Below are 26185 nucleotides of genomic sequence, written 5' to 3' on the forward strand. Positions count from 1 at the left end.
GGTTCATAAGATGGAGTCTGTCTTTGTAAAGATGGCTCCCAGAATCACAAGATATAAAACTGATCTCTCCATATTAGGAGAGATGTTTACAAGACAGGAAACTGTTGTTATTAGGAAATTTCAGGGGGGGGGAAAGAGGGAGCAGGTGGGCACCTGACCTGCGGTTAAGTATGATTCACAGATGAAAAAAAAAAAAGAAAAAAAGTCTCTCTCCATTGAATTGTATGGGCAGCAAATGGTATATAAGTAATGAAAATCTGAGTTGAAATCAGAGTCCTTCCCCTACGCTAGTCAAACGGCAAAGCTATGGTCGGTTGAACCCAGAATCTGACTGATGTGTGTACCAGCTTGAAGTTTCAATTGGTGAGAATAAAGACTATTTCTATCACAACATTCTCTAGTCTACTTTTCTGTTTCCTCTAACACTCATATACAAGTGGTGTTCACATAAGTAGATTATCCTTTAAACTCCAGTACATCATGAGGGAGAATAGATGGCTGAATATTCACCTAGATCCCAGAAACCAGAAAACCGAGGTCCTGGGAGTTAGATTTGAACTGCGCCTTCTGTCACCCCCTCTACACCTCGGTGTCCGAAGGCGGTCCTTTGGTCCCCTGTTCACCTCACCGTGGAAAGGGGTTCCACGGAGGTCTAGAGAGGGGTGTATAAAACAATTGCTAAGAGAACCAGAGTCTGGAGTGTTCTACCTGTCTGATCTCACTGTGAGAGAGCTACAGAGAACAGATCGCACCTTAAACCCCATAATCAAAGCTCTCTTGAGTGCCAGGACAGAAAATTTCGTTCTAATCACAGTACAGAAACAAGAACATATTACTTCTACAATTCGACATGTCCAGCGCCTTCGATATGGTCGACCATGGAATCCTACTACACATCCTGGAATACTTCGGCATCGGAGGCAATGTTCTTAACTGGTTTAAAGGATTCTTAACCACACGCTCATATCAAGTCACATCAAAATCGACTACATCAATGGACACCTGAATGTGGAGTTCCACAAGGATCTCCCCTTTCACCGACTATATTCAACCTAATGATGACACCTCTGGCCAAACAACTATCCAACCAGAACCTCAACCCATACATTTACGCCGATGATATAACGATCTACATCCCATTCAATCAAGACCTAAAAGAAATTTCCAACGACATCAACCAAAGTCTGCAAATCATGCACTCCTGGGCAGATGCCTTTCAGCTAAAACTCAATGCAGAAAAATCCCAATGCCTAGTACTTACCTCTCAATACAACACGAGCAAATTCACCACCATCAACACACCAAAGATAAACCTACCTATCTCGGACACCTTGAAAATCCTTGGTGTCACCATTGATCGACACCTAACACTTGAGAATCATGCGAAAAACACAACCAAAAAGATGTTCCAATCAATGTGGAAATTAAAAAGAGTAAGACCATTCTTCCCGAGGACCGTCTTCCGTAATCTGGTTCAATCTTTAGTCCTCAGTCATCTAGACTACTGCAACTCACTCTATGTTGGCTGCAAGGAGCAAATACTCAAAAAACTCCAAACAGCCCAGAACACGGCAGCCAGACTCATATTTGGCAAACCAAAATATGAGAGTGCAAAACCCCTACGAGAGAAGTTACACTGGCTCCCACTCAAAGAGCGCATCACGTTCAAAGTATGTACCCTAGTACACAAAATCATCCATGGCGATGCCCCAGCACACATGTCAGACTTGATAGACCTACCATCCAGGAATGCTAAAAAATCTTCTCGCACATTCCTCAATCTTCATTTCCCCAACTGCAAAGGTCTAAAGTACAAACTAATGCACGCATCAACCTTCTCTTACATGAGCGCACAGCTCTGGAATGCATTACCACATAACCTGAAAGCAGTCCATGAACTAACCAACTTCCGGAAGCTACTAAAGACCCATCTCTTCGACAAGACCTATCACAAAGACCAAGTCATGTGAAACTCACACTTATACCATGAATGTAAATCAAGGCCTCCTGTCTCTTACTTTTATGCTTTCCATTACCATCCAACACAAACCCTGCTGTAACTCCAAATGCCTAACCTCTTCTCATTTCCACTATCCATGATGTATTGTAAGCCACATTGAGCCTGCAAAGAGGTGGGATAATGTGGGATACAAATGCAATGAAATAAATAAATAAATAAATAAAAAGCTTTGGAAAATGAGAGAGAGACTGAAGTTGAAAGATGGCCTCTTATACAGGGTGATTAAGAACCCCAGAGACCAAGAGCTAATTGATCAGTTAGTAGTCCCAGAGTGTTTGAAAGCAGAAATCTTGTCCACCTACCATGCTGAAATGGGACACAGAGCTGAGGAGGCAGTGACAAGAGCCATCCAAAGAAAATATTATTGGTTGCAAATGCATGATGATGTCCGAAAGTGGGGACGAGACTGTAAACGCTGCCTCTTGGCAAGAGATGTGGCACCCAGAGAGAAGGTCCCTCTAAATTGTTTCAAGACTTCATACCCATTAGACGTCCTTGCACTAGACTTCACAGTTCTGGAACCAGAAGATAGCGGGGTTGAAACTGTTCTGGTTATAACTGATATGTTCACCCGGTATACTGTGGTAGTCCCTACTACAGACCAGACTGCATTGACTGCCGCCAGAGCCCTAGTCGAACATTGGATAGTCCACTATGGTGCCCCAAAACGACTACACTCAGACCAGGGCCGGGCTTTCCAATCGGAAGTGATCAAGAACCTCTGCCAGTTATATGGGATAAGAAAGAGCCGAACGACGCCCTATCACCCTCAAGGTAATGGGCAATGTGAGCGCTTCAGTCGAACCCTACATGAGATGCTGAGAATGCTACCACCCTCCAAGAAGAGACATTGGGGTGACTACCTACCTGAACTGATGCTTGCCTACAATAGTCAGGTTCACCAATCGACAGGCTACACCCCATTCTACCTCATGTTTGGGAGAGATCCACGAATGTTCTCAGATGTTTTAAATTTTAAATGTTTTAAATTTACTACTTTGTAGCTTCATTGCGTGCCCCCTAGTTCTAGTATTTTTGGAAAGAATAAACAAGCGATTCACATCTACCCGTTCCATTTCAGTCATTATTTTATATACCTTTATCATATCTCCCCCTATTTTGTAGGCGCTAAGGGCTCCTGCACTAACCCCAAGGTAATTGGGTATTGCACAGCAATGTCCCCCTGCTACTTGATTAGTGCAGGGCACACCTACTTTCCGCCTATAATCATGCCTGATGGGCACACTACCGCGGGACGCCTCAGCTTACCCCACAGCAGTGCTTTTTGCTGTGAAGTAGGCATGCACTAGTGCCTACTGTGGCTTAGTAAAAGGGCCCCTTGGTATGCATAATTTTCAAATTTTTTTACACAGAATTTCCCCAGGAGTAGCTAAACCTAATGGTTAGAGAAGCAGGCTGAGACACTGGGAAGCCAAGTTTCATATCCCACTGCAAGCTCAGGAACAAATTTAGGGCCCCTTTCACTAAACCGCGCTAGTGATTCCCATGTGGCAAACGCAATGAAGCCTATTCATGTGCTGCTTCACATTTGCCGTGCTGGGAATCACTAGCGCTGTTTAATAAAAGGGGCCTTTAGACTGTAAGCCCTCCAAGGACTAGAATTATACCTACTGTATCTGAATGTAACTCACCTTGAGCTACTACTGAGAATGGCTTGAGCTAAATCCAAATTCAAAATCAAGTACCAGCCATATTGTGAATTAATACAAAACTCTACAGAACTCACTCAGGACCTATAAAGCAATTCTACTGTATCATAACAGCATTAACTTTTCGAAATTGCAAAACAAGAACATACCTAGGAAAAGGAAAATGCTAACAGAATACTTGGCCATTTTCACACACACAGAATACAGCTAGGCTCTCATCAAATATAGAATATATAACCATAAACTAAAAATAGAACTATGTAGATGAAAATTAAATGAATCCCCAAGAACCCAGGCTCTGAAAACAGTGCACACATATCTCCCTGTACTGTGCAAAACATATAAATCTTAAATGAGAATTTCAAAAACAGACCTATTCCATTTACTAAATTAAAAATTAATAAATAGAAATTATAAAACAGAAAATTTATAAAACCTTCTTCCTCTGGTCAAGTCACAAACGTATTTAGTCCAAAATAAAGACTTCTGTTCTTTTGTTTTACTTATATTCATTAACATTTTAAGTGAACTAATATAGCTACCACACTAAATCATCATAAAGTAAAAACAAAATTCTTTTTTTACTACCTTTGTTGTCTTGCCATTTAATTTTTCTAATCATGTAGGTTCTAGTCTCTGATTACTGATTAGTGCTTCCAGCCTTTACTTAACTCAGTTTTCAGGGTCTCCTGTTTGTCATTTTTTCTCCTGTACACACACACATATATATATATAGATATAGATATATATATATATATAGAGAGAGAGAGAGACACTGTTTACTAAGCTGTGCTAGAGGTGCATTAGTGTTTTGAGCTCGTGCTAAGCATTAGCGCTCGCTAACCGTGTAGATGTCCATAATATTCCTATGGGCACCTACATGGTTATTGCACGCTAATTTTTAGCATGCGCTAAAAACACTAGCACACCTTAGTAAGCAGGGCCCTAAGTATTTTTTTTAATGCCATCTACCTACAGCTTTCCATCTCTTTCCTTCACCTAGGTCTTCCCATTCCCCTTCCTCTTATTCCCCCGTCTTTCATTAATTTTTCCCTCTCTGAAACTCACTCCTCAGCCATCCAGCATCTTCTCCCTCTCTCAGGGTTGGCTCATGGGACTATGGCATCCTGAGACAACTTTTGGTTTGTCACCCTCCCAATGGTGCAACCCCCATTGGCATGCCCCCCCCCCCCCCCCCCGCCTACCTTTAAAGGCAGTTTCTTCCTCCTGAATACCAACAGCGTTTCATCTAACACTATCCACTTCGGCCCCTATATTTTCCCTCTGCTGCACCCCTGTGGAAACATGAAGTTATGTCAAAGGAGGGGCATGGCAGAAGGAAGACGCCAGGGCGCTAATGCAAGTAGCATTAGGTGAAACACTGTCTGTGTTTGGGAGGGGAAAACTACCTTTAAAGGTAGACAGGGGAAGGTGGCCTTAGAGACAGAAAGAGGAAGAGGATTGCCAGCTATTCTTTTTTCCCTGCACATACAATGCCGCCAGGTAAGCTCTGTGCCTGCTTAACCTTAAGGGCCAATTACATCACAGGCTCAGGCATTTGGTGCCCTTTATCTCCTGTTCTCTGCCTCTCCCCTATCATGTAGCATCTCCTCTCTTTGTCTCTTGTCTTTTCCTCCTGTCAAGCAGTATCTGTCCTCTCTTTCCTCTCTTACAAACTTTCATATCTCTCTCTCTCTCTCTGTCTCTCTCTCTCCCTGGCATACAGCATGACCCCTTCTCTCCTCTCTCTTTTCCCCATGCAGCATGGATTCCTCTCCTTCTCTGTCTCTTACCTCACCCCCCCTCCCCAATGCAGCATGGCCCCCCTCTCTTTCTCTCTTTCTGTCTCTTCTCTCAGTCCTCCTCCAGCATTGCTTATCTCTCTTCCTCTCTCTCTTACTTCACCCCACCCATGCCCATCTCTCTTCATCATCTATCTCTTCCTATCCGCATTACCCCATCTTTCTCTCCTTCCAACTAGGGCTGGCCTTAGCAATTGTGAGACCCTGTGTGGACAAGTATGCCCCCCCCCCCCCAACTTAAAATTTCACGTGAACCACCACCATCATGGTCTGCCATTCTTCTCTTTCTGATCCCTCTCCCCATTGTACCTTAAACGGTGTCTCTCCCTGACTGAACAGCTCACTGGCAGCAGCAATTCACCTGCACTACTGGAGGCCAGTCCCGGAACCTGCCTTCTGCGGCATCTTGCCCCTGCAGAAACAAGAAGCTATGTCAGAACGGTCAGGATGTCACAAAGGGAAGGATCCAGGACCAGCTCTCAGCAGCACAGGTGAATTGCTGCTGTCATGAATGAGCTGTAGACTCAGGGAGAGACAGGAACATTCTGGACCACAGGCAGGAAGGGTTGACAGAGGGATGAGATGCTGGTCCCAGGGGCAAAACGGAGGGAAACAAAGGTGTTGACTTGGTTAAACTTGGGGCCTCTAGAAGCGCGGGTCCCTATATGGCCACACCTGTCACCCCTGCTTAAGGCCGGACTTGCTCCCATCCAGCATTGCCTTGTCTTTCTTTCTTCCATCCAGAATTGCCTCTTCTCTGTTCTCCACACGTCTTCTCCATGGCCCTGTCTCTCTCTCTCTCTCTTTCCTCCCCTCTTCCAGCATTACTTCATCGTCCTTTCCCCTATAAAGCATTACCTTCTTTCTCTCTGTTCTCTACACCCCTCCCCCGTGGCTCTTTCTCTACTCATCCTCCCTCTGCCATCCAGCATTACTTAATCTCTCTCTCTCTTCGCCCTCCCTCCTGCTCACTCTCTGGATGCCTTCCTGGGTCGGTGGCAGTGGGTAAAATCAACAGGAAAGATGAGCTGGACCATTTCTGTGCTCTACTGCTAGTTATGCTGGTTATACTCCCTCCGATATTTTGCTTGTTATGCTCCCTCCAATGTAACTTCCTGTGTTGGAGAGGCATGCCCAGAAGAGTTAGCAGTGGTGCATGCACAGAAAGTCTCATGCGTCTTCCTGTAGATTTTACCACTGCTGCCGATGACTAGGAGGCAGCAGGTCCAGTGGAAGCAAGCAGTGATAGGGCGCCTATGGCATCAGTAAACAGAGAATGCAGGAAGGGACCAAACTTGATTTGTTTGACGCCTCCAAACAAAAAGATGTTCCACTGCCTCAGTAAGTTGCATTAAAAGTCAATGTTTGAGCGCAGAGTAATCACATAAAACACACAACTGTTTTTCCTTGCACCTTTTCGGAGATAATTTGCTGTTGAGTTTTTGTTGTTTTCTAGACTTCCTTCTGTGGTAGAGTTTCTTTATGAGGGCTGTTCGCTGTTCAGGTCGCTTAACAACCATGGATAACTTTGAGACCTGGCAAAAAAACAGTGCCCACTCTTATTACCTTCTTTCACTTTGTGAATCTGGGCAAGTCACTTAACCCTCCAGTGCCCCAGGTACAAATAAGTACCTGTATGTACTATGTAAACCGCTTTGAATGTAGTTGCAAAAACCACAAAAAGGTGGTATATCAGGTCCCATTTCCCTTTCCCCTTTCACAGTGAATGTACAGAATCATCTAAAAGGATCTCCCTCTTCCCCTCTTCATGTAAGCGAGTAGATTTCCATAAATGAGTAACAGGTTTATTCGCCAAATTTGGCACTTGCCCGCAGGCAATAAAATGAACTAGCTAAACTACAAATGATCTAATCACCAGTTACATCTGTGGCTGGTATGTTATCTTTTCATATTTCTCAGAACCTATTTGTCCCCAAATGGAACATTCATAACTGTAAAGCAGATTGGGAGAAAAAAAGTATCTTAGGGTGGCAACTTGACCACCTATAGAGGCTGATCCAGTTCTGGTTTTGCCCCATTGCACTTTAGTTCTATTTTCTCTAGGAAAAGTGGGACTAAACATCTATGGATGGATCAGCTTCTCAAGATTGAGCAGGTCAATTGATAATCTGATTAGGAAGTAGGTGTATGAAAATATGATTTAAAATATATATTCTTAGACTGCTACCCAGATAAGTACCATTAACAGGGACCACACATCACCCAGATATCAAGCAGTATCTGGTCCTTGGGCAGAGCATGGGTGATTCCCAGAGTTATTCAGGGGCCCTTTTACTGAAGGGCTGGCGCACAGAACTATCATGGGCAACCACAGGAGACTGGTGGTAATTCCTACCCCCCAGCATGCACTGCCCAGTTATCATGGGTTGGCACAGAAGCCATTACTAGCCACCTCAGTGTGTGGCAGTGAGTGCCCCCCTTGAAATGGCCGCATGGCAAGTGGTTCACTTACCACACAGCCATTTCTTTGCCCCAAAATGGTCCGCCTTTACCTACTGCGGTAAAAGAGGGGCATCTGCGCACATCACAAACACGTGCTGACGCTAGTGCAGGCCCCCTTTTATCACAGCTTATAAAAAGACCCCTCAGCAATGAAAATTCAGTACATTAGCCAGATAAGTATATGGATTAAATTAGTACAGCAAAAAAGCTGTCCTAATTTTATCCGGTTAATTATCCTGTCATTTCCCCTCAAAGGCTGTATATCATGTTTTCATTAAACAATAAACATAATTAAACATAATTAAACATAATTATTCCTTAGCGTCCAGGATTGGACTGATGGGTTGTGCTCGCCTACCAGCAGGTGGAGACTGAGAAAAAACTCTGACTCTAGAGAGCAATAGGAGCCCTGGCCATGTGACCTTAGCCTCAGTATTTTCTCAGTCTCCCAGCAGGTAGGAAGCGAGCCCTTTAGTCTCTTTCTTTCTTTCTTTTATTTTTTAGAGGCTAATAATAAAAACAATATTGCTACTTCTCCTTCTGTGCCTAGGAATTCTCTATTAGACGCTGGACAGATAAGGTTTTCTTTTCTTTCTTTTACAGCCTCTGGGGGTGTTACACTCGGGTGCCCCAAGTCCCTCCCCCCATCCTCCCCATCTCCCATACTTAGCTGGGAAAGACTACCCTTTGGTTAGCAAGGTGTATGATCTTTGGGAGAGGCAGCCATTTTAGGAGGTTTCAAGTATTTTCTTTCCCCAGCTTTTTAACGAGCAGGCTTAGCTGTTTAAAAAAGAAAAAAAAAAAAGACAATCCCCAGTTTTCTACCGGGCAGACAGCTCTGGGTTATTCTTTTGTTCTTGAGTGTTTTTTCTTTGCTAATTTAGCTGTGTTAAAAAAACAAAACAAAAAGAAAACAACAAGAGGGGGAGGAAATGGAAGAAAATAATGTTGACGGGGCCTTTAACGAGCCACTTTCTCAGAATTTCTCCCTCCGTTCCCTTGTGTTTGGACAGCGGGCGCAGGCTTATAAAAAAAAAAATTGGGGCACGACAAGTTGTTGTTTTTTTGTGGGTGGCGAGAGTATCGCCAGTCAGGGGAGGCTGCAGCCGGTTTTTCGCAGTGCCGGACTGTAAACGCTCTCGGCTCCTCAAGTTTTCCTTGCGGATACCTGTGTCTTTTGAGTTTCTTCATTTGGCGCTGTCAACAATTTTGTTCTTTTAGTTTTGGCGCGGAAGGCCGCCTTTTAGGCTGCAGCTGCAGTTTCTCTATTACGGATTTCTGTTTTATTCGGATTCTCTGTTTTCTCCGGTTTTTCGCGGCATAGTTTCGCTGGCTGTTTTTTTTATTTTTCCTTTCTTGACGTTCTGCCCTACTCCGCTTGTTGCGGAGGTGTCAGGCGCACTTTCGGGAACCACCACTGTGTAAGTGGTGCGAATGGCGCCCATTTTTATTCACCCTCCATTTTTTTTCTCAGTCCAGAACTTTGATCTCTGTTGCAGGCTATGCTGCACATCAAAGTGTAGCTCACCTTCAAACTGTTTTTTTCCTAATCATCTGTTTCCACACGTGTGTGAGGTAAACAGGACTCTAACACCCACATCATATAAGCAGGCAATATTTGGATTAAAGGGTCCCTTTCATATATAGATATCTCTCACGGTTTTCTGGCTTTAGGTTTTAGATTTATAACTTGGCTATTAGCTCTGGTATTCTTAGTACACAATTTTATGGTTGTTTTGTTTTTTTGTGTCCTTTTCATTACCTGGTGCAAAGTGCAGCATTGTCTTTAATAGTCAGTTGTCTGGGACTCTACAAATCTTGCCATAATAACTTCATTCCTTTCAAGAATCACTCTCAATGGCTGTAGTGTTATACAGTGTTTTCTTTTTCAGACTTTAAGAAGCCTTCTCTATAGGCATACAGTAGATTGTTCAGATGCCATGGGGATATATCAGAATGGCTAGTTTTTTGCTTAACCGGTCATTTTCAGCAGTACTCTCTCTTCCGTTCTTTTATAGATCTAAGAGGATGTTCATTGCGCTCTTAGGGTCATTTCATCCTTACCTAGACGACTGCCTAATTGGAGAAAGTCTTATCAGCAGAGTTCTCAGGTCACGCACCGGGTGTTGCATTTCTTATAGTCTCTAGGTTGGGTGGTGATTGTAGCCAGGCCTCTCATTTGATCTCTCATCAGATATCTCTGATTTTCTCTTTGTTTAGTCAGGTTGGCACACAGTCTTTTGTCTCCTCTGCAAACATCCCAGTTTATATTTTTCTTGGTGACCTTGGGCCTTCGGCCATTTCCTCGCTCTATACTGCAGAATGCAATTTTACTTTCTAATTCCCAAGAAGGAATTTTCCTTCATCCTATTGCGAATCTCAGGGTCATCAATCGCTCTATTTAAGTGTCATCTAGTTATCTCAAGAACCTTAGTTCTGTCATAGGGATGCTTCGTGCAGTACACGTTTTGGCAGAAGCTTGTTTGTATATATTTTTTTCTGAGGGACCACAGCAATTCGTTTACCTTCGGGTGAATTTTGTTTTCTCTACTGACAAACAAGGCGGAGAGAGCTATGTTGGTCCTTGCCATGACAATGGGTTATGTCATCCGCCAAGGAGGAGTTAAGAGTATACTCTTGAGTTTGTAGTCATTTTTTCTTAGTTGTCTCACCCTGCATTTAGGTGAATGGACTCTCATCTTTTCAGCCTTACTTCCTCACTGCGACACTTCAGGACTATCTCTTTTTGCCTTCAGGCTCACGAACATTTCTTGCTTCTTCCATTCAGCAACAGTCTTGATGGAGACAGGGACAGAAGCCAACGTCCAGCAGGGGTTTTTCAACCTTCTATATGCGTTTCTTCCGTCAACTCACTAGGTGTTGGGTTATATTTAAAAAAAAAAAAAAAAGAAAGAAAAATTCCATCTTTCTTCCATATCAGGCTTTATTTGGTCATCGGTTTTGGCTCTACTTTAGTAGTTCTTTCTATGCGGCGGTTCATTTTTTGTTGGTTTTCATAAAGGATTACTCTCTTTTCTCTTCTCCTACAGTTTACAGTTTTTTTCCTGTTTCTGAGGTCCGATACGGCCTCGTCTTTTTGGAAGTTCTCGTTTACTTTAAGGCTCTTAGTCTCCTTCGCACGACAGGCCAAAATCCTCTTCAAATCACAATCTTAATCTTTCAGCTCTCATAGGTCCTCTTTTTGGGCTGTTTTTTCTTCTGGTGTCCTTTAAGGTTTTCCCTCTTAAAGCTCTGTTTTCTAGTAGCCATAACTTTTTCTATAAAGTTTTCCTCTTCAATCAGTGTTTCCTAGTAGCCATTGCAGCAAGCAGGGCCGTGCCTAGGGTCTCTGGCGCCCCCCTGCAGCCTATCAGTTGGTGCCCCCCCTGCAGACTATCAGTTGGCGGTGGCGGAGGTGGTGGCGGCGGCGCCCCCCCCCCCCCCCCCCCCCCGTGAAAATGATCGCTCACCACTTGCCACACTGACAGTGAATTGTCAGCAATATTCGTGAGAAACAAATTGCTATACATTGCAAAATAGATAGCAGATGTAAATTCTCAAAGTGGACATATTCCAAACACTAAAATGAAAATAAAATGGGTTTTTTTTTACCTTTGTTGTCTGGTGACTTTCTTTTTCTGATCATGCTGGCCCAGTATCTGATTCTGCTGCTATCTTTCCTCTTAACTTCCGTTTCCAGGGCTTCCTTTCCATTTATTTCTTTCCTTTCCTCCTTTCTTCTTCATTTCTGGTCCTCAGCCTTCTGCCTATTTTCTTCATCCATGTGCAGTTTTTCTCCTCTCTTCCTTTTCCCCTCATTTCATCTCCTTCATCTCTCTTCCCTCCCCTCTATGTCCAGCAATTTCTCCTCTCTCCCTGAGCCCTGCCCTCCCAATCCATGCCATCCATGCTCCTCTGTCCCCTGCCCCCTCCATTCATCCCTTTCCAGCAATTCCCCTCTCTCCCTGAGCCCTGCCCTCCCAATCCATGCCCATCCATGCTCCCTCTGTCCCCTGCCCCCTCCATAATCCCTATCCAGCAATTCCCCTCTCTCCTTCCATGACCCCCCCTCGCATCCATGCTCCTCTCGCTCCCATGTCCCAGCCTGGCCCGCCCTCTTCTCCCCCCCTTCGCATCCATGCTCTCGTTTCTCCCCTGCCCTCCCGCTCCCATGTTCAATGCCCGCCCTCTTCTCTCCCCCCAACATCCCTTTTCTTTTTTTTTCTTTTTAAATTTACCTCCGTGGCGGTTCCAGCAGCGCAGCGTCAGGGAAGGAGGCGGCGCTCCCAATGTCTAGCCTTCCCTTCGCTGTGTTCCGCCTTCTTCTGCGTCAAGGATGACGTCAGAAGAAGGCGGAACACAGCGAAGGGAAAGCTAGACGTCGGGAGCGCCGCCTCCTTCCCTGACGCTGCGCTGCCGGAACTGCCACCACGGAGGTAAATTTAAAAAGAAAAAAAAAAGAAAAGAAAAGGGATGTTGCGGGAGGGCGAGCGAGGTGAGCATGGTTGCGGCGGCGCCCCCAGAGGGAAGCGCCCCCCTGCCAGCTTACCTCGCTTACCGTGTTAGCACGGCCCTGGCAGCAAGTAGATCTATGTGTGGAATACTTCTACGGTTGGTAACTTCTTTTCGGTCTGCTGTAGTTTAGAGTTTTCACCTTTCCCAATCGGTTTTTTTCTTATTGGTTTGTCCTTCTAGCCAGTAGGCGTAAGGGTTTGACTGTTTCTAACCCGCTATATCTCAAAGGATCAAGGAAATAAGAATGTCTATTTCTCTTCTCACTGAGAGGGCAGTTCCACAGGGTACTACAACATATTCCACAACTTCAGAAGCGGGCTCTATTCTTACTACAGCGATTTTTGGTGCTCTCGGTGCACATTGGTAAGTTGGCAACTTAGTCCTTGTTCATTTTATTTGCTCATTGGGACACACTACATGTTAGTTGTCGCCAAGTGGCCTATGCAGCATGAACATTTCTCTCCAGTTTTCATAGGGTCCCTCCCTTCAGATTACTGCTTTGGTACTTCCCATCAGTCCAATCCTGGTCCGGTCCGGAGGGACGCTAAGGAAGGAGAAATTAGATCTTACCTGCTAATTTGCTTTCCTTTAGTCCCTCCGGACCGGACCAGGCCCCTCCCATGTTCTCTCTACTCTTTAGCTTCTTTTATTAAGTAGGAAGTGTATTCATTCCTTTACGATTTCGTGGAACAGTACTATATATATACAAAACTTTACGTGGTCCATACCATTTCTCTGGTGGTTGCTGGTGAGCTCAGTTGCTGGAATCTATCTATAAAACCTTAAATACGCATACCACTTCTCTGGTGAGAGTTGTTGCTGAGCTCAGTTGCTGGAATATCTATAAAACCTTAAATATGATTTACCACTTTTCTGGTGAGAGTTTGCTGGTGAGCTCAGTTGAGGGAATATATATAAATCTTAAGTGGGCCATACCACTTCTCTGGTGAGAGTTGCTGGTGAGCTCAGTTGATGGATATATAATAAAATCTTAAGTGGGCCATACCACTTCTCTGGGTGAAGTTGCTGGTGAGCTATAAGACAAGTGAGCCATACACTCTCTGGTGAGAGTTGCTGGTGAGCTATATTATAAGTGAGCCATACCATTTCTCTGGGGAGAGTTGCTGGTGAGCTATAAGACAAGTGAGCCATACCACTTCTCTGGTGAGAGTTGCTGGTGAGCTATATTATAAGTGAGCCATACCACTTCTCTGGTGAGAGTTGCTGGTGAGCTGTAAAACAAATCGCGCCATACACTTCTCTGGTGAGAGTTGCTGGTGAGCTCTGATACTTGGCATTGCCGAGTGCTTTGTGGCTGCTAGGATTCCATACGGCACAGGTCTTTCTTTCTTTCTTTCTTTCTCTTCTTTTCTTTCTTTCTTTCTTTCTTTCTTTCTTTCTTTCTTCTTTCTTTTCCACTTATTCAAATACTGAGGCTAAGGTCACATGGCCAGGGCTCCTATTGGCCTCTCTAGAGTCAGAGTTTTCTTCAGTCTCACCTGCTGGTAGCGAGCACAACACATCAGTCCATCCTGGTCGGTCGGAGGGACTAAAGGAAAGCAAATTAGCAGGTAAGATCTAATTTCTCCTTTAAAGGAATATGTTACAGTAATATCGGAGTAGTATATAAACCAAACTAAAACTGAGCCATATACAAAATTGACAGAAAACTCAGATAATTAGGAACATAAAGGAGAGGGGTTATAATTGCCAACAGTTTAGTCAAATGAGGAAAAAGAAAGAGAAAACTAACACATAGGGGAAAGCAAAAACCACATTCCTGCAAAATGTTAAGGTACATTAAACGCCTAAGTAAAAAGTCATGTCTTAATGCCTATTTTAAATTTCCTATAAGAACTTTCCTGACCGATGTCTGAGGGACGGGTGTTCCACAATGAAGGGGCCAAACAACTGAATACAGGAATTCCGGGAGGTTTCTAGCCTTAGATGGGATATTCATGGAATTGTTAAAAGATTTTTCTTGAGAGGATCTAAGGGAACGAGCAGGGGTATAAGGGATGAGGACAGAATGTAGATATGCCCAAATCCCTATATAATACCTGTTAAAATTTTAATGTGATTTGAAATTGGGAGCCATTGCTATTCTTGTAGTAGACAGATCACATAATCATAATTATTTGCATCATATAATATTTGGATAGCTGTATTCTGGATATTCAGTGCCAGCCGCTATCTTGATACTGGCATGGAATATCCAGATTTAATTCCGCTCAGGTGGCTGGCATTAAAAAAAAAACAACCAACACTGACTGCCCAGATGAATACTGGCCTGGTACGTTTTCAAAGGTAACCGGGTCACAGGGTCATGCCAAGGGTCTCTGGCCCCCCCCTGCAGACTCTCAGTTGGCGCCCCCCGACGGACCTGCCGACTCCAAGGCGCATGGAAGAGTGTGAACAGTGTACATTATATTGCTTTTGTCATAGCCATGCCAGTGGCATAGCCAGATTGCCAATTTTGGATGGGCCTGAACCCAAAGTGGGTGGGCACAAAATTTTCTCTCTACCCCCTCCCCCAGCAAAATTTAGTCACACTAATCAGATGCATTTGTCACACAGGGTAAAGTGCTGCTTTTCAGTGCATCAGATTTCAGAAAATTTATTTAATAGCCTAACACCCTTTTCAGTGAGCTTTCAGAGGCCAAACCCTCCTGCCTCAGGTCAGTATAATGCTGTTACGGTATCCTCTCCTGACCTAAGGAAGGAAGTATTGGTCTCTGAAACTTTATTAACACAGGTACCATATTACTTTATCCTAAATTAAAAATAAAATTATTTTCTTTACCTTTGTTGTATGGCCATTTACTTTTTCTCATTGTGTTGCTCCCAGTCTCTAGATTCTGCTTTCCTTCGTTTTCGCTTAACTCTTCTGCCAGGGTTTCCTGGCCATTTGTCATTTTGCTCTCCTTTTTCTTTGCTTTCTTCAATATTTTTCTGCCTCTCTCTCTCTGTCCAGATTTAATTCATTCTTACTATCCATTCTTAATTTTCCTTCATCTACTTATGGCTTTTCATCTTTTCTCACCCTTGTTTCTCCCCATGCCCCTTCCTCTTATTCTCCAGTCTTTCACTACTCCCCTTTCTATGCAGCAGCTCTCCTCTTTCTCTCCCCATCCTTCCAGTAGTCTCCCCTCTTTCTTCTTGCACCCTTCCATCCAGCGTCTTCCCTCTTTCTCTCCCCATCCTTCCACCCATCTACCCTCTCTCCTGATCCTTCCATCTAATGTCTCTCCTCCCCCTCCTTCTAACCAGTGTCTCTCTATCTCTACCCTTTTCTGTTCAGTGTCCCCTCTTTCTCTCCCCATCCTTTCCGTCCAGTGTCTCTCTCCCCCATCCATCCATCTCCCCTCTTTCTCTCCCCATCCTTCCATCCAGTGTCTCTCTCCCCATCCATCCGTTTTCCCTCTTTCTCCCCCCACCTTCCATCTGTTTTCCCTCTTTCCTCTCCCCATCCTTCTATCTGTTTTTCCTCTTTTCCTCTCCCCATCCTTCCATCTGTTTTCCCTCTTTCTCTGCCTCCTTCATCTGTTTTCCCTCTTTCTCTCCCCATCCTTCCATCTGTTTTCCCTCTCCCGGTTCTTCCATCCAGTGTCTTTCTCTGTTATTAGTACCTGGTTTTTTCCTCCAGGCCCTGCCCAGCGCCAGCCCCAGCCCCAGCCCCAGCCCCAGCCCCAGCCCCAGCCCCAGCCCCAGCCCCAGCCCCAGCTCCCATTACCGGCCACTGCTGCTTTTCCTGTTGAGCAGCAGGGCCGGCGCTACAAAAAGAAGAGGCGCTCAGCTGACTGAGCTGAGCGCTAACGACAAAAAATGTTTAAAAAAAAAGCACGGCACCACAGGCAGCCTTGAGGCATTGGCTTGCTGGCTCTGCAGGCTCCTCCCGGTCTCTAACTTCCTGTTGTATAGTCTGCCTTCCGTTTCAGGTTCCTGTTGCATTACCTGGTTGCAGAGCCACTGAGAGGGGAGTGCTGGGACCACTGCTTTTTAACATACTTATAAATGTTCTAGAGATGGGAATAACTAGTGAGGTAATTAAATATGCTGATGACACAAAGTTATTCAAAGTTGTTAAATTGCAAGAGGATTGTGGAAAATTGCAAGAGGACCTTACAAGACTGGTAGACTGGGAAGGGCATAATTGAACGCAAACGCCTATCTTCGTGGGCGTTATCTCCGAGAACGGGTCCGTGAAGGGGCGGGCCGAACCGTATTTCGAAAAAATGGACGTTTTTGAGCTGGGCGTTTGTTTTTTTTAGCGATAATGGAAACTAAAACGCCAGCTCAAAAAACGTCCTAATCCGAGCCATTTGGTTGTGGGAGGGGCCATGATTCGTAGTACACATCGCCCCCTGATATGCCAGGACACCAACTGGGCACCCTAGGTCAGTGCAGTGGACTTCAGAAAAAGCTCCCACATGCACAGCTCCCTTACCACGGGTGCTGAGCTCCCAACCCCCCTCCTCCTCCCCCAAAACCCACTACCCACAAATGTACAACACTACCATAGCTCTTAGGGGTGAAGGGGGCACCTACATGTGGGTACAGTGGGTTTTAGAGGCTTCCCATTTACCAGCACAAGTGTTACAGGTGGGGGGGATGGGCCTGGGGCCACCTGGCTGAAGTGCACTGCGGTACCCACTAAAAGTGCTCCAGGGACCTGCATACACGCAGGCCTCTAGGACTTGTTGCTGCTGTATAACATTGGCACACCAGTTGACACCTGAACATTAATCTCTCCGAAAACGTCCTTTATTGGAATAACCACTTTTGCTCACAGTTAACTGCAGATCAGAGGTTGTGCCCCACTGGCAACAAGTCTCCCTGGTACTGAGATTAGCAGTAGGTCAGAGCTGGCAGAATGCTGTACAATGCCCTCTTTCAGCCACATTCAAGGTAAGAACTAAGTTCTCTAACGTGGCTAACACAGGAAAGGGAACTAAAACTGGCTTACAAAAAATGGCCACTACCGCATGGACTACAACAGGAAACACAACAGGGCACACTCTGACCCAGTAGGCAGGGGGGAAAAGCACCATGGGAGAAGAGCCTACCAACTACCAACATCGTGAGACTGTAACACAAGCTAATGAAATCACGGAGCCCAATACCCTACACCCACCACAATGCAATGCTGATGTGACCCTGTACTGCACCCGAGAGCCACATCTGACCCAGGGAAAGGCTGTGACAGGATCGAACACATTCTGCTGTCATGGAGGTGAGTACGGCATTTGAGGCTGGCATACAGGCTGGAAAAAAAGTTTTTAAAGTGGGGGTTTTTTTTGGTGGGAGGGGGTTAGTGACCACTGGGGGAGTCCAGGGAGGTCATCCCTGATTCCCTCCAGTGGTCATCTGGGCAGTTGGGGCACTTTTTTGGGACTTGTTCGTGAGAAAAAAGGGTCCAAAAAAAGTGACCCAAAATCGCGGTCAAAACGCCTTTTTTTTTCGATTATCAGCTAAAGACTCCCATCTCTCCTCAGCTGATAACCACGCCCCAGTCCTGCCTCCACCACGCCTCCGACACGCCCTATCAACTTTATTCGTTTCCGCGACGGAGTGCAGTTGGAAACGCCCAAAATCGGCTTTCGATTATACCGATTTGGGCGCCTTTGCGAGAAAAATGCCCATCTCCCGATTTGGGTCGAAATATAGGCGTTTTTCTTTTTTGATCATAAGCTGGTGGGTATCCCAATGGTAGATGACACTTAATGTGAGCAAGTGCAAAGTGATGCATGTGGGAAAGAGGAACCCAAAGTATAGCTACGTGATGCAATGTTCCACATTAGGAGTCACTGCCCAGGAAAAGAATCTAGGTGTCACTGTTGATGATATGTTGAAACCCTCTGTGCATTGTGCAGCGGCAGCTAAGAAAGCAAATAGAATGTTAGGAATTATTAGGAAAGGAATGAAAAACAAAAATGAGACTGTTATAATGCCTTTGTATCGCTCCATTGTGCGACCGTACTTTGAATATTGTGTGCAATTCTGTTCACTGCAACTCAAAAAAGATATATCCCTGGATTCTAAATATTAATTAAGCAATTATTGATACTATTTGGCATTAATTAGAATTTACACGGACAACTTGCTAGGCTTATTCTGTAATTTGATGCACATAAATTCTAATGCGTGCCGCCAAGAAGGGGCTGTGGCCATGGGCACAGAATGGACAGACTATGGGCGTTCCAAAAATCTATACATGTGGTTATAGAATACACCTGCTCTGTACTTAACTTAGGCACTAGTATTTACACCAAGTTTTACTTGACGTGAATGGACATGCCTAGAGTTAGGTGCATCTATTTCAAGAGACCTAATTTTATAGATGTGGGGAATATTCCATATATATCACAATCAACTCCCAGACATCCACTCTTTTTTAATTTTTATATATACATTTTTGCAAAATACCCGCATTAAAGAAACTTTTTTTATGTAAATATATATTTTATATATATGGGGATCATCGGAATCTTCATTGGCAGTCCCTTCCGGGCACAGCGTCCCACATTTAGGACGCCATGTAACTCTTCATAGATCTACCCACTTCATATTTTTTCTTTTTTATTATTGCTTTCTGATATTTAACTTTATCTTCTTATTTTTAATTCTTCATCTTACAACTTATAAAAATCATAAAATTTCTTAACTTATAAGTAGCAAATTACTTAGCTTTTCAGCAGCAATTTTTGCAAACGAGCCAAACCTCTGCCAACATGGCCAGGTTTCGAATCTCTTCGTCAGGGTAGAGGTTTGCATTTCAACATATGCTCTGCATCATAGTTGTAAGATGAAGAATTAAAAATAAGAAGATAAAGTTAAAGATCAGAAAGCAATAATAAAAAAGAAAAAAATATGAAGTGGGTAGATCTATGAAGAGTTACATGGCGTCCTAAAATGTGGGACGCTGTGCCCGGAAGGGACTGCTAATGAAGATTCCGATGATCCCCATATATATAAAATATATATTTACATAAAAAGTTTCTTTAATGCGGGTCTTTTGCAAAAATGTATATATAAAAATTAAAAAAAGAGTAGAGTTACAGTGGTGGAAATAAGTATTTGATCCCTTGCTGATTTTGTAAGTTGCCCACTGACAAAGACATGAGCAGCCCATAATTGAAGGGTAGGTTATTGGTAACAGTGAGAGATAGCACATCACAAATTAAATCCGGAAAATCACATTGTGGAAAGTATATGAATTTATTGCATTCTGCAGAGGGAAATAAGTATTTGATCCCCCACCAACCAGTAAGAGATCTGGCCCCTACAGACCAAGTAGATGCTCCAAATCAACTCGTTACCTGCATGACAGACAGCTGTCGGCAATGGTCACCTGTATGAAAGACACCTGTCCACAGACTCAGTGAATCAGTCAGACTCTAACCTCTACAAAATGGCCAAGAGCAAGGAGCTGTCTAAGGATGTCAGGGACAAGATCATACACCTGCACAAGGCTGGAATGGGCTACAAAACCATCAGTAAGACGCTGGGCGAGAAGGAGACAACTGTTGGTGCCATAGTAAGAAAATGGAAGAAGTACAAAATGACTGTCAATCGACAAAGATCTGGGGCTCCACGCAAAATCTCACCTCGTGGGGTATCCTTGATCATGAGGAAGGTTAGAAATCAGCCTACAACTACAAGGGGGGAACTTGTCAATGATCTCAAGGCAGCTGGGACCACTGTCACCACGAAAACCATTGGTAACACATTACGACATAACGGATTGCAATCCTGCAGTGCCCGCAAGGTCCCCCTGCTCCGGAAGGCACATGTGACGGCCCGTCTGAAGTTTGCCAGTGAACACCTGGATGATGCCGAGAGTGATTGGGAGAAGGTGCTGTGGTCAGATGAGACAAAAATTGAGCTCTTTGGCATGAACTCAACTCGCCGTGTTTGGAGGAAGAGAAATGCTGCCTATGACCCAAAGAACACCGTCCCCACTGTCAAGCATGGAGGTGGAAATGTTATGTTTTGGGGGTGTTTCTCTGCTAAGGGCACAGGACTACTTCACCGCATCAATGGGAGAATGGATGGGGCCATGTACCGTACAATTCTGAGTGACAACCTCCTTCCCTCCGCCAGGGCCTTAAAAATGGGTCGTGGCTGGGTCTTCCAGCACGACAATGACCCAAAACATACAGCCAAGGCAACAAAGGAGTGGCTCAGGAAGAAGCACATTAGGGTCATGGAGTGGCCTAGCCAGTCACCAGACCTTAATCCCATTGAAAACTTATGGAGGGAGCTGAAGCTGCGAGTTGCCAAGCGACAGCCCAGAACTCTTAATGATTTAGAGATGATCTGCAAAGAGGAGTGGACCAAAATTCCTCCTGACATGTGTGCAAACCTCATCATCAACTACAGAAGACGTCCTGACCGCTCTGCTTGCCAACAAGGGTTTTGCCACCAAGTATTAGGTCTTGTTTGCCAGAGGGATTAAATACTTATTTCCCTCTGCAGAATGCAAATAAATTCATATACTTTCCACAATGTGATTTTCCGGATTTAATTTGTGATGTGCTATCTCTCACTGTTACTAATAACCTACCCTTCAATTATGGGCTGCTCATGTCTTTGTCAGTGGGCAAACTTACAAAATCAGCAAGGGATCAAATACTTATTTCCACCACTGTAGGTGCAGGCATATCCATTAGACATATTCTATAAACCAGCTAAGCATATTGTATAAACTGCGCCTAAATCTAGGCACGGTTTACAGAATACACCTAGGAGGAAATATTTTCGAGACTGATTTTTCAGGTGCCATATACAGAATCTAGTCCATAACGAATTAGAAAAGGTACAGAGAAGGGAATCAAAAATGATAAAAGGGATGGGACGACTTCCCTGTGAGGAAAGGCTAAAGAAGCTAGGGCTCTTCAGTTTGGAGTAGAGACAGCTGAGAAGAGATATGATAGAGGTCTATAAAATACTGAGTGGAGTGGAATGGGTAGATGGAAATTGCTTGTTTACTAGGACTAGGGGGCACACAATGAAGCTCAACATGTAATTAAACTTTGGAATTTGTCATCAGAGAATGTGGTAAAAACAGTTAGTTTAGCAGGGTTTAAAAAAAGGTTTGGATAAATTCCTAAAAGAAAAGTCCATAAGTCATTATGAAGATGGACTTGGGAAAATCCACTGCTTATTTCTAGAATAAGCAATATAAAATCTGTTTTACAGTTCTGGGATCTTCCAGGTACTTGTGACATGGATTGGCCACCGTTGGAAACAGGATACTGGACTTGATGGACTAAAATACTGACATTTATGCACCTTCTTGCCTCTTACAACAAGGTGTCTTTCCATTGAGACACCTAGCTGTATGGTATGTGACCTTTATATGCTCTTACCTGGCCTTAAAACTCAGCAAGTGAACACAGAACAAAGATGTACAAATTAGGACATGTAAAATTAATACTATCATACCATCACATTTCTTTTGTGTTGCTCTTGCTCTACAGTGGTGGAAATAAGTATTTGATCCCTTGCTGATTTTGTAAGTTTGCCCACTGACAAAGACATGAGCAGCCCATAATTGAAGGGTAGGTTATTGGTAACAGTGAGAGATAGCACATCACAAATTAAATCCGGAAAATCACATTGTGGAAAGTATATGAATTTATTTGCATTCTGCAGAGGGAAATAAGTATTTAATCCCTGTGGCAAACAAGACCTAATACTTGGTGGCAAAACCCTTGTTGGCAAGCACAGCGGTCAGACGTCTTCTGTAGTTGATGATGAGGTTTGCACACATGTCAGGAGGAATTTTGGTCCACTCCTCTTTGCAGATCATCTCTAAATCATTAAGAGTTCTGGGCTGTCGCTTGGCAACTCGCAGCTTCAGCTCCCTCCATAAGTTTTCAATGGGATTAAGGTCTGGTGACTGGCTAGGCTACTCCATGACCCTAATGTGCTTCTTCCTGAGCCACTCCTTTGTTGCCTTGGCTGTATGTTTTGGGTCATTGTCGTGCTGGAAGACCCAGCCACGACCCATTTTTAAGGCCCTGGCGGAGGGAAGGAGGTTGTCACTCAGAATTGTACGGTACATGGCCCCATCCATTCTCCCATTGATGCGGTGAAGTAGTCCTGTGCCCTTAGCAGAGAAACACCCCCAAAACATAACATTTCCACCTCCATGCTTGACAGTGGGGACGGTGTTCTTTGGGTCATAGGCAGCATTTCTCTTCCTCCAAACACGGCGAGTTGAGTTCATGCCAAAGAGCTCAATTTTTGTCTCATCTGACCACAGCACCTTCTCCCAATCACTCTCGGCATCATCCAGGTGTTCACTGGCAAACTTCAGACGGGCCGTCACATGTGCCTTCCGGAGCAGGGGGACCTTGCGGGCACTGCAGGATTGCAATCCGTTATGTCGTAATGTGTTACCAATGGTTTTCGTGGTGACAGTGGTCCCAGCTGCCTTGAGATCATTGACAAGTTCCCCCCTTGTAGTTGTAGGCTGATTTCTAACCTTCCTCATGATCAAGGATACCCCACGAGGTGAGATTTTGCGTGGAGCCCCAGATCTTTGTCGATTGACAGTCATTTTGTACTTCTTCCATTTTCTTACTATGGCACCAACAGTTGTCTCCTTCTCGCCCAGCGTCTTACTGATGGTTTTGTAGCCCATTCCAGCCTTGTGCAGGTGTATGATCTTGTCCCTGACATCCTTAGACAGCTCCTTGCTCTTGGCCATTTTGTAGAGGTTAGAGTCTGACTGATTCACTGAGTCTGTGGACAGGTGGCTTTCATACAGGTGACCATTGCCGACAGCTGTCTGTCATGCAGGTAACGAGTTGATTTGGAGCATCTACCTGGTCTGTAGGGGCCAGATCTCTTACTGGTTGGTGGGGGATCAAATACTTATTTCCCTCTGCAGAATGCAAATAAATTCATATACTTTCCACAATGTGATTTTCCGGATTTAATTTGTGATGTGCTATCTCTCACTGTTACCAATAACCTACCCTTCAATTATGGGCTGCTCATGTCTTTGTCAGTGGGCAAACTTACAAAATCAGCAAGGGATCAAATACTTATTTCCACCACTGTATAATTACAATACTTAGCTTCCTTCCAGCCTGATGATTTACTAATAAGAATATAATACATTTCCAGAAAGACAGAAGAATTTTCAGGCTTCTCATGTTTTCATCTCTGTATCCGAGAGGTATAGCCACTGAAATCTACAGATGATAATAATAAGCTGTAAAAAAAAAAAGTGAGCAAGTGCCTTACAATGAAATTATCAGTCTGGATGACAAGAACATTCAGAAGTTCTGCTTTGTCACAAAGACTTCATGTGTTACTCTACCTCGTCGGAGGAGACCAAAGGAGACACTGGTTCTTCACTGGTTTCTGTAGACGAGGACAAAGTTGAATTTCTCCTATATGGAAAAATAAAAAGCTTTGTGAGCAATTAATGGAGATAAGAAAGCCTCAGACAGGCTGGGCAGAACAGACATAGACTGACATTTTCAAGGGCATGCAATAACTTGTGGTTCAGGGCTGATTTGTTTCTGTCTAACTCTCCAGGTAACTTCACCAAGTGGCATAACTAAGGTGTTCTGTAATTGAAATGTTCCATTTGTGATCTTTTGATGGTCAGAAAACATACTTCCCTTTCCCAAATAAGCAATTGCCAAGTTAGAGGCCAGCTAAAACAGGTCCCAAATCTGCATTCAGCTTTATTTCGGTTTCGGCCAAAAATGCCAGTGCATTTTCAGCTGAAACTGAAATTTTTTCTTCTAAGTCCCACGGCTCTCTTCCTCCTCCCTCCTCGAACCACAAGAGCTCCCACTCCCTCCCTCCCCCAACATCTGCCAAACATAAGAAGCCCCCCCAGCTGCCATTGCTGCCACCATGCTCCCCTCCCCCATGGACCTACCTTACCCCTCTGCTGGTCTAATGGCTAGTCATGGCAGAAGTGATCCCCAGTCGCTCCTGCCCATCCTGTGTCTACAGTAAAAATGGCTGCCATGACTTCCAGCAGTAGTCTCATGAGGTTACGGCAGTCATTTTGGAATTGGATCCAGTATGGTAGGAGCAACTGCGGATTGTTCCTGCTTGTGCCGGTTTCAATTTTGACTGCAGACACAGGATAGGTAGGAGCAACTGGGGATCGCTCCTGCCCTGACAAGCCACTAGACCACCATGGTGGTAAGATAGGCCTGGGGGTGATGGTGGTGGCAGCCTACGGGTGGGCCTGGGGACAGCAGTACTGGTGGCCTAAGGGTTGAGCCGAGAGGGGGCCTTCTTATGTTTGGGGGAGGTAGGGAACAGGAGCCCCTTTGTTTTGGGTGGAGGGGGCAGCAGCGGCAAAGGAAGGAGGGAGTGGGGCTGTTCCTGTTGGAGGGGCTGGGCTGATTTCAGCTTTGGTTTCGGCTGAAACTGGGCAATGAATTTCAGCCGCAGATTTGGTTTTGACTGAAACCAAAAAACCCAGTTTCGGACTCCGTCTATGCCAAAGTGATGACTATGACGTGTCATGTAGTATGGATATGTTGATGTACTGTGCAAACTGTCCTCATGTTTATGTTTATGTAAAGATCTGGTGGTGCAATAATATTTGTTCATGTAAAAACCAATAGAATCCTGGATTTGCTCATCTGTAAGTCATTCTTTCTTTCTTTCTTTCTTTCTTTCTTTCTTAAGACTAGGCAATAAATTCAATACGTTTCAATGGATTTTTAAGATTTGCTCCCTTTTTTTGTCAACATATGTCCCAAAATGTCCCTTAGATTTGTTTGTCATCCTAATCCTAGGCTTTATAACTCAGGAATACCTGGATCTCAGAGCAGGTTTAGCATTGCCTTCATTCTCTTTCGACGTAATAGTTCTTTTGCTCAGAAAAGACTTCAGCGGCTTAGATAAAGAGTGTTTCGGTGGCACCACCTGGCTTGCAGACCTTTCTGGTATCTCTGACATAGTGGGCATCTCGCTAGCACCTGAGGTAGTTTCCGAGCGCCTATTCCATGCAGGACAGTAATATCCTCTACAGAAACAACCAAGGCATAAGAAATAAATGTCCAGGTGGTACAGCTAAGCAAGCATGCCACTTGTAAACAGCACATGTTAATATTAAGTCTACATATAAGGAGAGGAAGAGAAAAGGAGAAAAATGTGGACAGAAGAAAGGCAGCGGAATGTATCAGCATCTCACAATATAGTGCGGCAACAGGCCTAGCCAATAGCACCAAGCCTGAGTTAGGATCCTCTGAGATGTGCTACACAATCAGGAAGGAATGACCTCAAGATAACAATAAGAAGATAAAGTAGCTTCTGTCCAGGGCCATCCTGAGGGCTGTTTGGATGATATGTCCACAGAGGGCATAAAGGAGACAGGGATGCAAAAAAACCACACCCCATCCATTGTCAACCCTGCAGTGGCCACAATGCAGTGAGTGAGATAGGGCACTAGAGAGCAGCTTGTACAGGATGAAATTCTGGCTTGGGATGCTTCAGCTTCTGTCAGAATAAAACAGCCTTGCACACAGAAGAATATTAGTGGATATTTTGGGAGAACAAAAAATATCTGCACATCAAGAGGTCAGTATTGAAAGCATTAGGAAACATGTTAATCAACTGAAAACTGGCCCTTTGGTAATTCAGCGCAGCCGCACTTGATCTCTGCCTGGGCTAATGCAGCAAGACTCACACTGACATGCATGGGCCAGCAGTGTCAGAGGTCGCCT

General features: G+C 44.4%; 1 protein-coding gene across 3 annotated transcripts in view; it reads right to left on the reverse strand.

Annotated features, from left to right (window-relative positions):
* The window catches only part of LOC115472649, a 233426-nt gene that overhangs the window by 21551 nt on the left and 185690 nt on the right, over positions 1-26185 (reverse strand). For 2 of the 3 annotated variants that reach the window (XM_030206979.1, XM_030206980.1), the window contains exons 9-10: positions 25276-25485; positions 23806-23878 (exon numbers count right to left, since the gene is read on the reverse strand). In XM_030206979.1, the coding sequence (XP_030062839.1) occupies positions 23806-23878; positions 25276-25485 (283 nt within the window). Of the gene's footprint in view, positions 1-6905; positions 7028-23805; positions 23879-25275; positions 25486-26185 lie in introns of all 3 variants that reach the window. The other variant, XM_030206981.1, reaches the window with a different exon arrangement.

The sequence above is a fragment of the Microcaecilia unicolor genome, chromosome 6, assembly GCF_901765095.1.
Source record: "Microcaecilia unicolor chromosome 6, aMicUni1.1, whole genome shotgun sequence".
Lineage (NCBI taxonomy): Eukaryota > Metazoa > Chordata > Amphibia > Gymnophiona > Siphonopidae > Microcaecilia > Microcaecilia unicolor.